At 39.6% G+C, this 13,853-nt stretch overlaps 1 protein-coding gene across 1 annotated transcript in view; it reads left to right on the top strand.

The window, feature by feature from the left end:
- The window catches only part of il16 (interleukin 16), a 211,826-nt gene that overhangs the window by 163,908 nt on the left and 34,065 nt on the right, over positions 1-13,853 (top strand). The window contains exons 10-17 of the mRNA XM_041985129.1: positions 3,120-3,234; positions 3,626-3,699; positions 9,371-9,599; positions 9,939-10,056; positions 10,192-10,324; positions 11,226-11,313; positions 12,867-13,081; positions 13,226-13,357. Coding sequence (XP_041841063.1) covers positions 3,120-3,234; positions 3,626-3,699; positions 9,371-9,599; positions 9,939-10,056; positions 10,192-10,324; positions 11,226-11,313; positions 12,867-13,081; positions 13,226-13,357 — 1,104 coding nt within the window. The remainder of the gene's footprint in view (positions 1-3,119; positions 3,235-3,625; positions 3,700-9,370; positions 9,600-9,938; positions 10,057-10,191; positions 10,325-11,225; positions 11,314-12,866; positions 13,082-13,225; positions 13,358-13,853) is intronic.

Here is a 13,853-nt window from a genome sequence, read left to right on the forward strand (position 1 = left end):
TCTTGCCCTTCTGACCTTTCTAATGAGGGACGTAACACTGCTTGAACTTTAAAAGAACTTAAAAATAAGTTTATGCACCAAATAGCAAGCATTTCCAGTCCTACATCAGTCTGCACTCCCATGTTTGTACTGAGATTCCGTTGACATCAGGAGTTTGCAACCTTCACTGTGAACTTTAGACTCATGCACATATCTGCATATTTAGCACATCTTACGGAGAAAAAGGAAATGGTTAGTACAACAATACAATTAAATAAATATGAGTAAAACTGAAGAACTATCATTATTTCCAACAGTAGCGATGTTCAAACAGCCAAAAGTTGAAAACCTTAAATGAATCTTGGACTACTCGTGTTTCTTTACCTTTTCACACAGATGGTGCTTGTCAGTAACCCCTGTAGATGTCCACGAGATGGAGGCTGCCGTACTGCCTTCAGGGTGGAACAGAATACACGGGTAGCAGAACAACGCAGCAGCTACATCACAGCCCACCAGCCAGTTTCTCTGTTCATACCACTGAGATTTCCCACTTTTTATGAAAACTTGCTTAATGTTCAGATTAGGTCTTGGTGGTCCTAATTGTTTTGTTGTCAATTTATCTTCATGAGTCCGACGACAAAATGGAAATTCTTTTAAAAACACAGTGGATTGCTCCAACAATTAGCCATCTTGTGTGGACAGCTAGCTCTGTCCACACAACTGGCCAGGCTGGATGATATATATGACAAAAGCATGCAAATACAAGCCCTCCCAGAACCCACAGACATTGCTTTATAAGCTGTGTCCCAATTCAAGGTCTATGCACTTCGAAGGCTAGATATATCACATTGGCGCACCAAGTACTGTCCCATTTGGAAGGCGTCTCTGAATCCAGCTATAGTTATAATGTAGAATGCAGCTATAGTTCTTATTATTAAAAAAAAACAAAAAAACTTTTACATGACAGACTCAAGCTGTGTCCCAATCAAGCGGCAACCTCCAGCAGTAAAATGTGAAGCCTATGTGGAAGTGCAAAAAATTGCAGTTCCCCCCTCATCCACTAGGGGCTCCAAAACAGAGCAAATCCCCATAGACTCCCATGTTAAATAGACCAACTTCACAGCAGAAATAAACATGTTTAAAGCCTGGTACAAAAATTAACTTTTTTTCTAGCTCATCGGTTTCGATGTTATTTAATCTTGAGATTTGGCATAATTAGGGGCGTGTCCTTTTGATGGACATGGATCCAATATCCACGTCAAGAAGGGAGAGTGTAGCATAAGTGAGGATTTTAGCTGGCTAACAGCGCGCGTTAGCTTTGGCCCACCTACCTTCATTAGCCGATTAGCTCACATTAGATCCAAGTTGGCTCAGTTAGCTCTTAGCTACAGGCAGCTCAGAGTTTGATAGACATCAATCATCCACCCTCTCAGCTCCGCCACTTTCCCCATTTTTGTATTTTTCGGAAGTGACGGCAGGTCTGACGATGCCAAGATGGCGCTGGTAGGAACCGCCCAACGAGCTTCACTTTTGCTCTTCAGAAACCTACAGGTGACAGTCTATGGTCCCATTTCAGGGTCTGCACACTTCGGAGTGTGCAGATTACGTAGATTACAGAGTGCCCTCCATAGTCTACACATTTTGAAGTCTGCTTACCTTTCGTGGAATGGAACAGCCTATCATTCAATGAGAATTTCCCATAGCAGCAATGTGAGACGGTGAATCACTTAAACCTCTGAAATGACTAAGTTTTGCATATCATAGGGCACTTTAGTGAAAACACCGACCGCCGACCGAGTAATAATGTAAAGAAAGAAAAAAGATCTCAGGCTATCTGTTGTTTTCCAGCCGGTAGACACACGTATCCCATAAAAATTCACGAATGTCAAGTATTATAGAATTTTATTGCCACCGTAACAAACATATTTTTAAAGTGAGGTTAAAGTGAAGTTAAAAAAGAAAAGAAAAACGTGCTCTTTGGAGCTTTGCTGCTCATCTTCTGTCATCCTGTACGAAACGAATTCCGGGAGATAAAAAGCTGTGAAGGATGCATCCCCAGCAGCCTTCGCTGCAGACAAACCAAGTGCGGGTTTGTAGGGTGGATTTGCCCATTTTTGGATTTTCCGGGAATGACGACACGCATGATGCTGCCAAGATGGCGACGGTGGGAACTGCCCAATGAGCTTCAATTCAGCTCTTCAGAAAGCTACGGGTGCCGTCATGGAGGCTCCGTCCATCTTTTATATACAGTCTATGGTCCCTACAATAGACCATTTCACATGTGACTTTGGCAGGCTAAAGAAAAAGTAGTTCCTGCCAAGTGAGTATGATTTAGAGAAGATCTGGATATTATAGTTACTTTCTACTGTATCAAATCAGTAAAATATTGATATTCTAACATGATAATAAAAGCTGGTATCAGTGGTATCGATATTTTGGTATTGATCCTCACATCACTAGTGTGCTGTGAGTCATTCAAACAGACTTCATTTTCTGGTTTTCTCCTTAAAAGAACTCCATCTCTGTATGAGATGTTTCTAATTGTATCAGCTGCTTACATAGTCGCTGGATGTTTTTGACGCTACTGCTGTGGATGTAAGTTGTGAAGACATGGCGCACAGCCGAAAATGATGCTCCCCATGTGTAACTCGAGCCCCGATTGTTCCCCCCAGTTTTTAATAATGCGTTGAACAGTTCTTTACCCAGTTTTTGTAGTTTCAGCTTCTCTATAGATGTTCTATTTGCTTGATGCCAAGAATTGGACCCTTCTGAAACAGATGAATATCTTTTCCACGACCACGGAATGTGTCGACCCACATGGTTGTTTAAGAAATAAGAAGCTGCTCTCTGCATCAGTTTGGGTTAAATAACTCATTGCAGCTGAAACATCATCCCAGCAGGAATCACCCATTGGGAGGCTCTTACCTGTTAGCTTAGTTAAATCCAGGCGGGGACTTTTACTTTGGACATACAGTGTATTTAATAATGATGTTTAAGTTAATCCTTTTCTTCATTTTCAGACTCAGCTGCTTTGTCAGTGTATTTCTCTTAAATGTTTCATATTAACAGCATATCCTGTGTTTCTGTACATACAAGGCGGTTTAGAGACGACGCATGTTTAATGATGATTATGTTCTCAGGGTCTGGGCTTCAGTATTGTAGGAGGAAGAGACAGTTTGTGTGGGCCGATGGGAATCTACGTGAAGACCATTTTTCCTGCAGGAGCTGCAGCTGCTGATGGGAGGCTGCAGGAGGGTGAGGCGCATGTAGCTCAAACACATAGTTTCATTTTCAGGTGGAAAATCTGTTGAGTCAGTAACTTCTACAGAGCTAGGATACATCACAGGTCTACAGAGTGAAATTTATTTTAGGATGACACTGAGGTTTAACGTGCTGTCATTTCTTCTGTTAAAACTGGAAAGGGTTTAACAGCCTGCTAATGAGGGCGGACGGCAGCTTAATTATTAGCTGTGGTGATAGTGAGCGTAGTAATTCTTGAAAGAGGATGTTCTGCACAGCCATTGACATCCCTTCAAACAGACAAGTTTATAACCTGCCAGGTTTAATGCAGTTTAGCAGAATCTGAATGAGTTAAGTTTAACCTGATTATTTGTTGAAAAGGTCACAGTCATTTACGCTTTTGCAGGTGATGAAATCCTGGAGGTTAATGGAGAGTCACTTCAAGGTCTGACTCATGGTGAAGCTCTGCAGAAGTTCAAAGTAAGGAAGCTTTCAAGTCTTTTTTTCAGTTCAGGCTTCTTCCATTTGTCATTATATCTGAAATTCACACTTAAAGATTAAAGCAACTCAGGCATGAGTTAATATGCTGGATTCAAGTACTTGACCATCTATAGGAATGTGTTTTTGTCTTTGTTAGACCACTTAACTCTGAATTATTATTCGATTCATTCAGACAGAAAAAATGCCCCTAACTCAAGAGATGAAGCAGTGTTGTGTTGACGTATATTAGATGCAGCACAGAAGCAGTTTAAACTGGATCTTTAGGCACTTTGTTGCTGCAGCCTGTTGCAAAGACATTTTATTTGTTTACATTTCTTTACTTTTATCTGTGCAAAACAGCAAATATAAAGACAGTCTGACAAAGAGAAAACAGGATTTTAGCAGCAACAAGGTGATTCCCAAAGAGCTGTTAGCTGGAAGCTTGGCATATCTTAGCATGGTGTGCAGAAACTGGAACGATGGCAGACAAAAGAAGAAGATTCAGGACTAAAACACTATCTACAGCAGATGAACAGGATCTTAAAGTGATGTCATGAACAAATCCAGCCAAGACCTGGCAGGACCTGATAAATGCATGCTGACACTGGATGTCAAGAACAGAAAGAAAAAGCTCCTTTTTAACAGGTAGAAAAACCTCCATCTCAACCAGAACCAGGAAGGACATGCATCTGCCTGGACCGGTTGGGGTGGAGAGGTCAGGAAAGAGGGCTCAACAAGCAGCATAAATCTAAACCAGCGATACCTGCTGAGAAAGAAGAAGAGAAACACAAATTAATGACAGCAACAAAGCAACAAATCCATGGAGTAGTTTTACTTCATCACACTGAGAAAGGATGTTCCTCATGTTGGGAATGTCCAGAATGAATCCAAGGTTCATCACTGCAGCACTGGAAGCCAAGGTAACACCATCATGTGGTCTAAAAATTGGTCCAAGAGATTGAATTAAAAGCACACTTGGTAGAGGCATTGAATTGGAATTGAATGAAGCATTTGCATTTGAGAAATTATTTTGAGCCAATGCACTAAAAATAAAACTAAACAAAAGAATTGTTTCAGTGCACTACAGATAAAACCTGAGGACACCTCTTCTATTTAACATAGAAAGCTTCTTTCACTCCTCTCTCAATCTGTCTTCCCTCTCCAAAAAAACATGACATTAATGTCCTGTTCATTCCTGCTTATTTCAAACCCAGCAACAGTAACTGGTACACCCCAAAGATAAAACAACCAAACACAAGAGAAGCAGAGTTGCATCTGCAGTCCTATGCAGCGAGGAGCCCACTTGCATCTTAAGGACAAGAGATACTCTTCTGAGGACAGTAATATGCACATTTTGGACAGGGAGGACAGATGGTTTGAGAGAGGAGTGTAAGAAGCCATCTAGAAGAGGTATTTGGATGAGAGGAGAAAAGTTTTCAGGAGACAAAAAGAAGTACGGTTGCCTACGATTCAAGCTCTCAAGATAACCATGACCTGGATGACCTAGAGTACCAACTTCCTAAAATGAGGTAAATATATTCCTCAGGTGAGCAGTACCTGACATACTGAGTCATTACCGGCCTCAGATCATTGATGATATCTTTCCCCGTTGGCATTTTGTTAACTGTTACAATCCCTAAGGCAGGTCCAGGGGACGAAGGGAGTAACACAACTCCAGAAGAGCAGCTAGACAGTCAGCGCAAAGCATAAGAGTTTCAGGAATTCACCACATTCCTCTAACACAGGGTCGGCTCTGGGCCGGCAGGTGCCCAAGGCAAAACAGGAGTTTCCACCCATCCCCACTTAGCAAAATGCTCATCGAAACTGGAGCTACATAACTCGGTCGCACACATTTAGTAACTAATGTACACTTTCTTGTCTCTTTATTTTTCTCAGCGTATCTGGACAAACACAAATTTAACACATTACTTTAAATTTTATAGCTTAAATAGCTGTGCCCTACCCTTACAATAAACAAACAGTTGCATAAATTCTGCTTTGCAAATTCAATTAGAAATTTTTTGTCATATCAAACCTTTACTTTGTGTCCTTTTGACATTATAACATTCATGCATTTTATAGCATAATATAGGTATTACTTATATTATTACATTGTTCAGATATTGTTACGGTACAATAGCATCTATGCTAGCTAGCGTTAGCCCACTGTCGATGTCAAAATGAAAAGTTAACACACGCTGCCTTTATGTTCAGTAACGTAGACATACCTCTACTTTGGGCTCCTTTCCCCTCCTTCCTACGTTTTCTGTAAGCACCTGACGGCTTGGATTGATTTTTCATTATAAACTTTTTTAATGATTTTCTTGTTGGCTACTCACGACAAGGCAACGTTACCCATGAGTATTATCATTACAAACCTCCACTCTCTCACCTGCCAGCCGCAGCAGGTCCGGCGAGGAGGTCGTCATCATCACAGAATATTGTAGCTTCTTCTTTTTTTTTTTTTTTTAATTTAGTTTTCATTTGAGAATGTTTTATGAAAATTTTACAAAGAAAATAAAACAGATATTAATATGAACACAGAACAGGGGGTGTACCTAGGTTTCCATAAAAAAGAATATATGAATAATAAAATAAAATCAAAATAATAAAGTCAGAATAAACATGATAGTACAGATAATATAGAAAGTTATACAAATTCTGGATGCCTTGACATAATGTATCTTTTCCATTTATCCCAAATCTTGTCAAATCTATCAGACTGAAATCTACTAGAGAACGTTATTCTTTCCACAATGAACAAACCGTATACAATCTGGTGTCAGTCGTCCAGAGTTGGAGCAGTTGAGCTTAACCATTTCTTTGTGAGATCTTTTCGGGCAGCCAAACTTAAGATACCAAACAAACATCTAGTCTCTCTGTCTGTGCCCACTGAGTGTAAAAGTCCAAAGAAAAGTTCATCCCAGTTAAAATTTGCATGTCCAGAATCACTTCCAACTCAGAGTGAATCATAATCCAAAAGTTATTGCTCAGAGGGCATGACCAAAACAGGTGAAGATGTTTTACTCCTTGAGCCCCACAGTTTCTCCAGCAGCTGGAGGAGCCTGAGTAATGTTTACTTTGTGCAGGGGTAATGCACACAGTTGAAACCAACATCATTAGAGATTACCACATTTGTTTCCCTGTCCCATTTTTGTTTAATGTAAATAGAGTTTAAATTTTTAATTTCCTGAATACCTTTGTATAGTCTTGAAGTTAGTTTGGAACCAGGGTCTGCATGGTATGCCAAAATAAAATTTTTAATAAAGGAATTTCATAAGTATCTTTGCTTTTAGGTATGAATTTCTGTAAATGATGCTGAATTTGAAGAAACCTGAAAAAAAAATTAGTATTACTTAACTGAAACTGTTGATTGAAAATCTCTCAGTGTCCCTTTATCATAAAGAGTACAATATGCAGTTAAACCTTGTCCTGCCCAACTTTTAAATTTCCCATCCAACTTACTAGGAGTAAAATCAAAATCATGAGCACACCATCTTAGAATCTTAACCTCTTCGTGCCATTCATTCTTGTTTAGATATTGTAACCATAGCTTTAACAGTAAGTTAATCCATTGATTACCTTGTTCAATTTGTTTTTTAATAAGTATTTTGTCCCCTAGTCTTGCCTGAATTGGACAATCCCTGGAAGTCCCTAATTCTATTTCTTTCCACCTTGCTTGGTAATCTTTGTTACACCAACACACTCGAGCCCTGAGTTGAGCAGAGGCATATTAATCTTTCATACATGGCAGGGCCAACTTTATCCTTTGCTAGCTGTAGAGTTTCATACTTTAACCTTGGTCCTTTTCCCTGCCAAATAAACCTGGAAATTAATTTGTCCCACTCATTAAATTGTTTATCCGTTATTTCAACTGGAAGTGATTGGAACAAGTAAAACATCCTCAGCAAAATATTCATCTTGACAGTATCAATACGTGATTCAAAGCTAAAGATTGGTAACAAATTCCATCTTTTAATATCCTCATTTATCTTAAGGTACAAGGGTTTAAAATTTACATCAAATAACTTTGAAAGATCTATGGGGATGTTTACTCCAAGATCCTTCACCTGTTCCAACTCCCAACTCAAACTAGCTATAGATTTCAGTTCCTGAGTCAGCTTGAAATTGAAAGTTAAAATCTGAGTTTTTGAGATATTGAGTTTATAACCTGAGATTGAGCTGAATGTATCCAAAAATGACAACGGTTTAGGAAAAGAAGTGCTTGAATTTGTCAAATATATCTAAACGTCATCGGCGAACAGAGAGATTTTGTGTTCTTGACCAGATAGTTTGACTCCTGTGATAATATCATTCTGGATAACACCCTGACTCAGAGCCTCAATAAAAATGGCGAAGAGTAATGGACTTATCGGACACCCCTGACGTGTTCCTCTTTTCAGGTCAAAGGACTTCGATAGGGCTCCGTTAACTTTGATTCTCGCCTTTGGACATTTATATAGTGCTTGAATAACTGCAATAAATGATTGATGAAATCCAAATTTCCCCAAAAGTTTGTATAAAAATTCCCAGTTAACCCGATCAAAAGCCTTTTTGGTGTCAAGACTTAGTAGTACCATTGAATTCTTATTTTTTACCACGTGGTCAATTATATGTAGTGTTCGGCGAATATTATCTTGTGTTTGTCTCTGCTTAATGAAGCCAGTTTGATCCAAACTAATTATCTGAGTGATAATATTTTCAATTCTTTTGGCAAGAATGTGTGTAAATATCTTATAGTCTTGATTGAGCACACTAACAGGACGATAATTTCCACAATCAAGCCTATCCTTCCCCTCTTTAGCAATTAAGGAAATAGATGCCTCGTTCCAGGATGGGGGAATTGTTCCAGTTTTTAAAATATAATTGAACATAATTTACAGTAAGGGAATCAAGAGGTCTTTCATTTCCTTATACCACTCTGACGGGAATCCGTCCGGTCCCGGTGCTTTGTTTGGTTTTAAGTTTGAAATGGCTTTTTTAATTTCAAGTTCCAATATTTCAGTAATCAGACTTATATTTTGGTTCTTACTTACTTTAGGTAAGTTTATTTCATTTAGAAAATTTAACATATCTTTTTCATCTGTTTTTAATTGTGTATATAGTTCTTTGTAGAATGTTAAAAAGGCTTGTTGAATATCTTCTAGTTATTGTTGTAGCTTCTTTTAATTTTTATAATTTGTTTGGTCTAGTTATTATTTATGAGGAAATGGAATGAAAATCAAATGAGCAATTTGGTGCCCCCTCCAACAGATGGTGCCCTAGGCAACCACGTAGGTTGCCTATGCCCAGGGCCGGCCTGTACGACCTGTAACATAACACACACCTGAAACTGACCAGACTTTTGCTTTTATAGAGGAGCTCACACTGATGATGTTCAATTAATCAGCAGCTTCTAGCTGACAGTGACCCTCTGAATTCCTGCAGAAGCTGGGAGGATGGAGTCACAGATCCTGACTTTTAGTTTCTGTTCAGTAAATAATGCATGAGTGTGATCTGTCATGTTGTGTAATGAAGTGGAGCTACAGGTTATAAGGTCAGCCCGGGTTCTGGTTGTAGCCACAGCAGGAAGGAAGAAAAGCTGACAAATAATCCTGAATGTGTGGATTAGGAAGCCCATAGCCTCCCATATGTATTTCTATCTGAATACATATAAAATGTGTTCCTGCAGCAGATAAAGAGGGGACTCCTGACCCTGGTGGTGAGGACCAGCCTTCGGTTTGGGGCCCGGTGGGGTCAGGAGCAGCTGTCCCAGCTGTGCAGGTCCCGCTCTCTCAGCTCCACAGCAGGCATGGCGAGTGTCGGTGCTGACCACGGGGAATTCACCTGCAGGAACACACTGAGCCTCCCGGGTCAGAAACCCAGAGACCGCATCATGATGGAGGTCGTTCTGCAGAAAGGTCAGCTGACTCAGTCAGGACATTTTAAAAATTTTTTTAGCAATCATGTTAGCTGATCTTTGTTTTATGAGCCCTCACATACCAACCTGATCCTTGATCTGGTAAAAAGATCTAGGATCCAGATCCACCTCCTATATCTGTACTTTTCTGAACCTCAGAAGATTTTTCTGTTCTCCAAAAATCACCACATCCTGCTCAATAACATATTTTCTCTGGTGGTCATCATTTTGCTATCTCGGCATCGTCATTCATTAATGTGATGCAGGTTTGGCTGATTTAACGGGGAAGAATGAGCCTTTGGCTGCAGCTTGATAATAAAATGTGTCTGTAACATCCCAGAGACCGGAGTTGGTTTGGGTATTGGCCTGTGCTGCGTCCCATCAGATAACGGCTACTCTGGAATCTTCATCCACACCCTCTCTCCTGGATCTGTTGCACACATGGATGGCAGACTGCGGTCAGTAAAAAGAAAAGGAGGATTTTATCCCTGCGGCATGTTGAGATGCGATGTCAGTCCTCTGCATGTTCTGCATGTTTGTTTTCATGAAGTCAGAGGCATCATGTTTGTTTCTTTATGTGTATTCAACATCAGGACTGGGGATGAGATCACGGAGATCAACGACACTCTGGTGTCCAGCTTGCTGCTGAATGACGTGTACTCAGTTCTGAGTCAGTGCACACCCGGTCCGGTTCACATCATCATAAGCCGACATCCTGATCCTGAAGTACGCAGCACCTCCGCAGTTCCTTTTAACCTACTGATTCTTAACCTTTTCTGAACCAGTGCTCTCCACCATTAAAGACGCATTACGTAACTTACGTAACTTAAAACTCGGCATTCTGGACTCATTTAATAGCACAGTGACATCTGTTATGTACATTATGGAGCCATTGCTGCACAGCAGCGTTTCGAATCTGAGAAACCGAACTATGCAACTTTTTCATCTGGGATCCCCAAGATGTAGCCAGCCACACACACACGCATACACACACACACACACACACACACACACTGCTCGTGCCACTGCCACATTCCTACCAAAAATACTAATTGAGATATTGAGTGTTAGGACATATTTCTTTTAACAAACATGAACACTTTCAACATGGCAGCAAAAGCATAAAAGCCATAACAAACGGTGGTAAGTCAGAACTCTCTTCATACACACTCCATGGTAATGGTTAGTACCTGGTTTTCAGGGTGATAGTTCAACTCATTCTGAGCAGGTATAACAGATGTGGGAGCAGGTATAACAGATGTGGGAACAGGTATAATAGATGTTTGAGCAGGAATAACATAAGGACCAAAACTATCAATCTGCCTCCTGTTATAATCTGATGTTCCTGCTGATAGAAACTATCTATATTTACAAAGTTTAATTCAGATATAAAAATCATTGATGAAATTAGGTGACATCACCTCAGATAGATTTAGTTTAGGTAAACTAAAAAGACTTGAAAACAAAAATATTAGTATCGGCCTATTTTGAGTTAACATTTGATAATCTTTGAACATCTCAGGATTGTTTGATTTTCTTGTTCTCTGAAATAAAAACAGTTTTTATGCCTTCTCAACATCCTGATGTGATTTTTCTGGTAGTAAATCCTCACCTGTGTGGTTCTCAGGTTTCTGAACAGCAGCTGAATGATGCCATTTCTGAGGCAGTGAAGAAGAGCAAACTGAGGATGGATAAGAGCCAGTGGAGCATTGATGGTAAAATTTGAAATGAAATGACAGAAATAATTTCTGTTAGTGGAAACAAGATTTTGTTCTCTCATTGTTTGTAAAGGAACAGACCCTGTGGGGCTGAAAAATTATAGACCCATACCCAAGTAATCTGTTGATGTTCATTTATGTGATTGAAGTGAAGAAGTTTCTATTTACCAATGAGTCTTCTTTCAGTCTGCATTGAGAAAAAGGTGCAGTCCAACAACAGCAGCCTCAAAAGTAAAAAGGGTTTGATTAAATCATCAGAATCAACACAGCTCTTTTAATCAGTCTGTGGATTTTGGCCCACAGCACAGATTTTTCTGTCTGAGACAAGATGTTCCTCATTTTGAGAATATTATGTAGGTAGAATAAGGTGGTTCTAGAAACCTGGTTTATATGTGAGAACGGACCTATTCTTTGTCTCACATATAAACCAGGTCCAGAATAACTCCAAGGCACATGACCGAAACTGAGGAGAGGCCAGTGTAGCAGTGAAAGTGACTGCCACCTGCCTCCTATATTATACAGGTCACGCCTGAACTTATATCACTACAGTCTCTATGTTGATGACGCTCAGCTGTACATGCTGATAAAACTCACAAATCCAGAAACCTGATTTATCTTTTAATTAGTCAATTTATCTGATATTATATCCTGAATGGCTCATATTTCCCGTTATTAAATGATGATAAGTAAGAAGTCAGTCTCTCTCAGCAATCAGGAGTAATATATGAAAGTAATATTTGAAATAAAAATTAATTTAAATGTTTAAATGAAAAATACTTTACTTATCCCAGAGGGAAATAGCAATCTTAACTGATCCTTTAAAAAACAGAGAGAAATGAGAATATTTGAAATGAGTTTTGAGGCTCAGTTTTGATATTCACATCAAACAAGTCAACCTTTTTATGCACTTAAAAAGACTGACTTGCTTGATCATCTCTAAAATCAGCTGATTTAAAAGGAGTTCCGCAGCTTTTATTGATTTACGCCTCAAAAACTGCAATTCACTATCAGTCAGATATCAGTCAGATATTGGTCAGATATCAGTCAGATATCAGTCGGATATCGGTCAGATATCGGTCGGATATCGGTCAGATAACGGTCAGATATCAGTCAGATATCGGTCGGATATCGGTCAGATATCAGTCAGATATCAGTCAGATATCGATCGGATATCGGTCAGATATCAGTCAGATATCAGTCAGATATCGGTCGGATATAGGTCAGATATCAGTCAGATATCAGTCAGATATCGGTCGGATATCGGTCAGATATCGGTCAGATATCAGTCAGATATCAGTCAAGGCCCCTTAGTTGTCTCCAGTTGATACAAAAATCTGGACTCATGCCTGAAATGAAATTTAAAGCATCCTGTTACTGCTATTTCTCCTTGGGTCTTTTGTGGGACTTAAAAAATATACAGCTCTTTACTTTTATGCTTTGTTGCTTTTTGTCATTACAATAACAATTTCCCTCTGGAATAACTAAATTATTTTTAATTTCGTTTCCTCATGACTTTTTTGAATGATTATTTTATGATGATTATTTGAAAGAAATATGTGGAGGGGACTCTTCGTCTCAGAGCCAACAGAGGTGTGAACACTGTCTGGAGAGAAATTTCAGTCATGTGACCGTCCAGCAAACACCGAACACCATGACCCGGTACTGCAGCAACAACACCAACAACCATCAGCACAAGTGTGTCACCATTCGCAACCACCACAACACTCATCAGAACTCACTGGCTGCCGTCCACAGCGTAGATAAGGTACCCAAACACGCCACCTGCTGCATGACTGGGGGCTTAAACATGACTGGGACCAGTATGACCGTGAAACAAAGATACTTCTCCTGATAAGATGTGTTGATTATTTTGTAAGTGCAGAAGTTGATCTGTCAGATATGTCTTCAGTCTGTGGCAGAATTCTGGTCCGAGAACAGACGGTCCATTCCTGTTTACCCAGATGATGACTACATCGTCCCCTACAACTCTCCTGCTGCAAAACTGTCCATTCAACTGGCCCTCAACCTGGTCCACAACAAGGTACCACTTCTATCCATCCTTTCTTCCTTCTCCTGGGCCACAAGCCCCCCATTACTCAAGTCAATATTTTTTCATGATAACCTACGATGTTAATGATATGGTGGATGTTATGTTTCAACTACTTCACTTTGCTAAGCCTATTGTTACTGCTGCTTCCAAAGAACAGTAACTGAAACTGAACCACCAAATTAAATGAAAATGAAATAAATAATACTTTATAAATCCCAGAGGGAAATTTTAAGTAGTAGTTTAAAAAACAAACAAACACCAATAAAAATTAATTAGAAGATAAAGAATTTAGTGCTTTGTTCCAGAGAATGATGGCTTGGGATCTTTTTTTCTTGCATTGGAGTTGAAGAAGTCTCTCACTGAACAGATTAGACTATTAATCTCACAGTCTGTTGTTTCTTCGCTGTGTAGAGGATGTGAGGGATCTTCCACTATGTTCAGCAGTTGTGCAGCATTCTGTTCTGGACAATCATCTTCAGGGTTCCTC

This window comes from Melanotaenia boesemani, chromosome 1 (assembly GCF_017639745.1).
Source record: "Melanotaenia boesemani isolate fMelBoe1 chromosome 1, fMelBoe1.pri, whole genome shotgun sequence".
Classification (NCBI taxonomy): Eukaryota; Metazoa; Chordata; class Actinopteri; order Atheriniformes; family Melanotaeniidae; genus Melanotaenia; species Melanotaenia boesemani.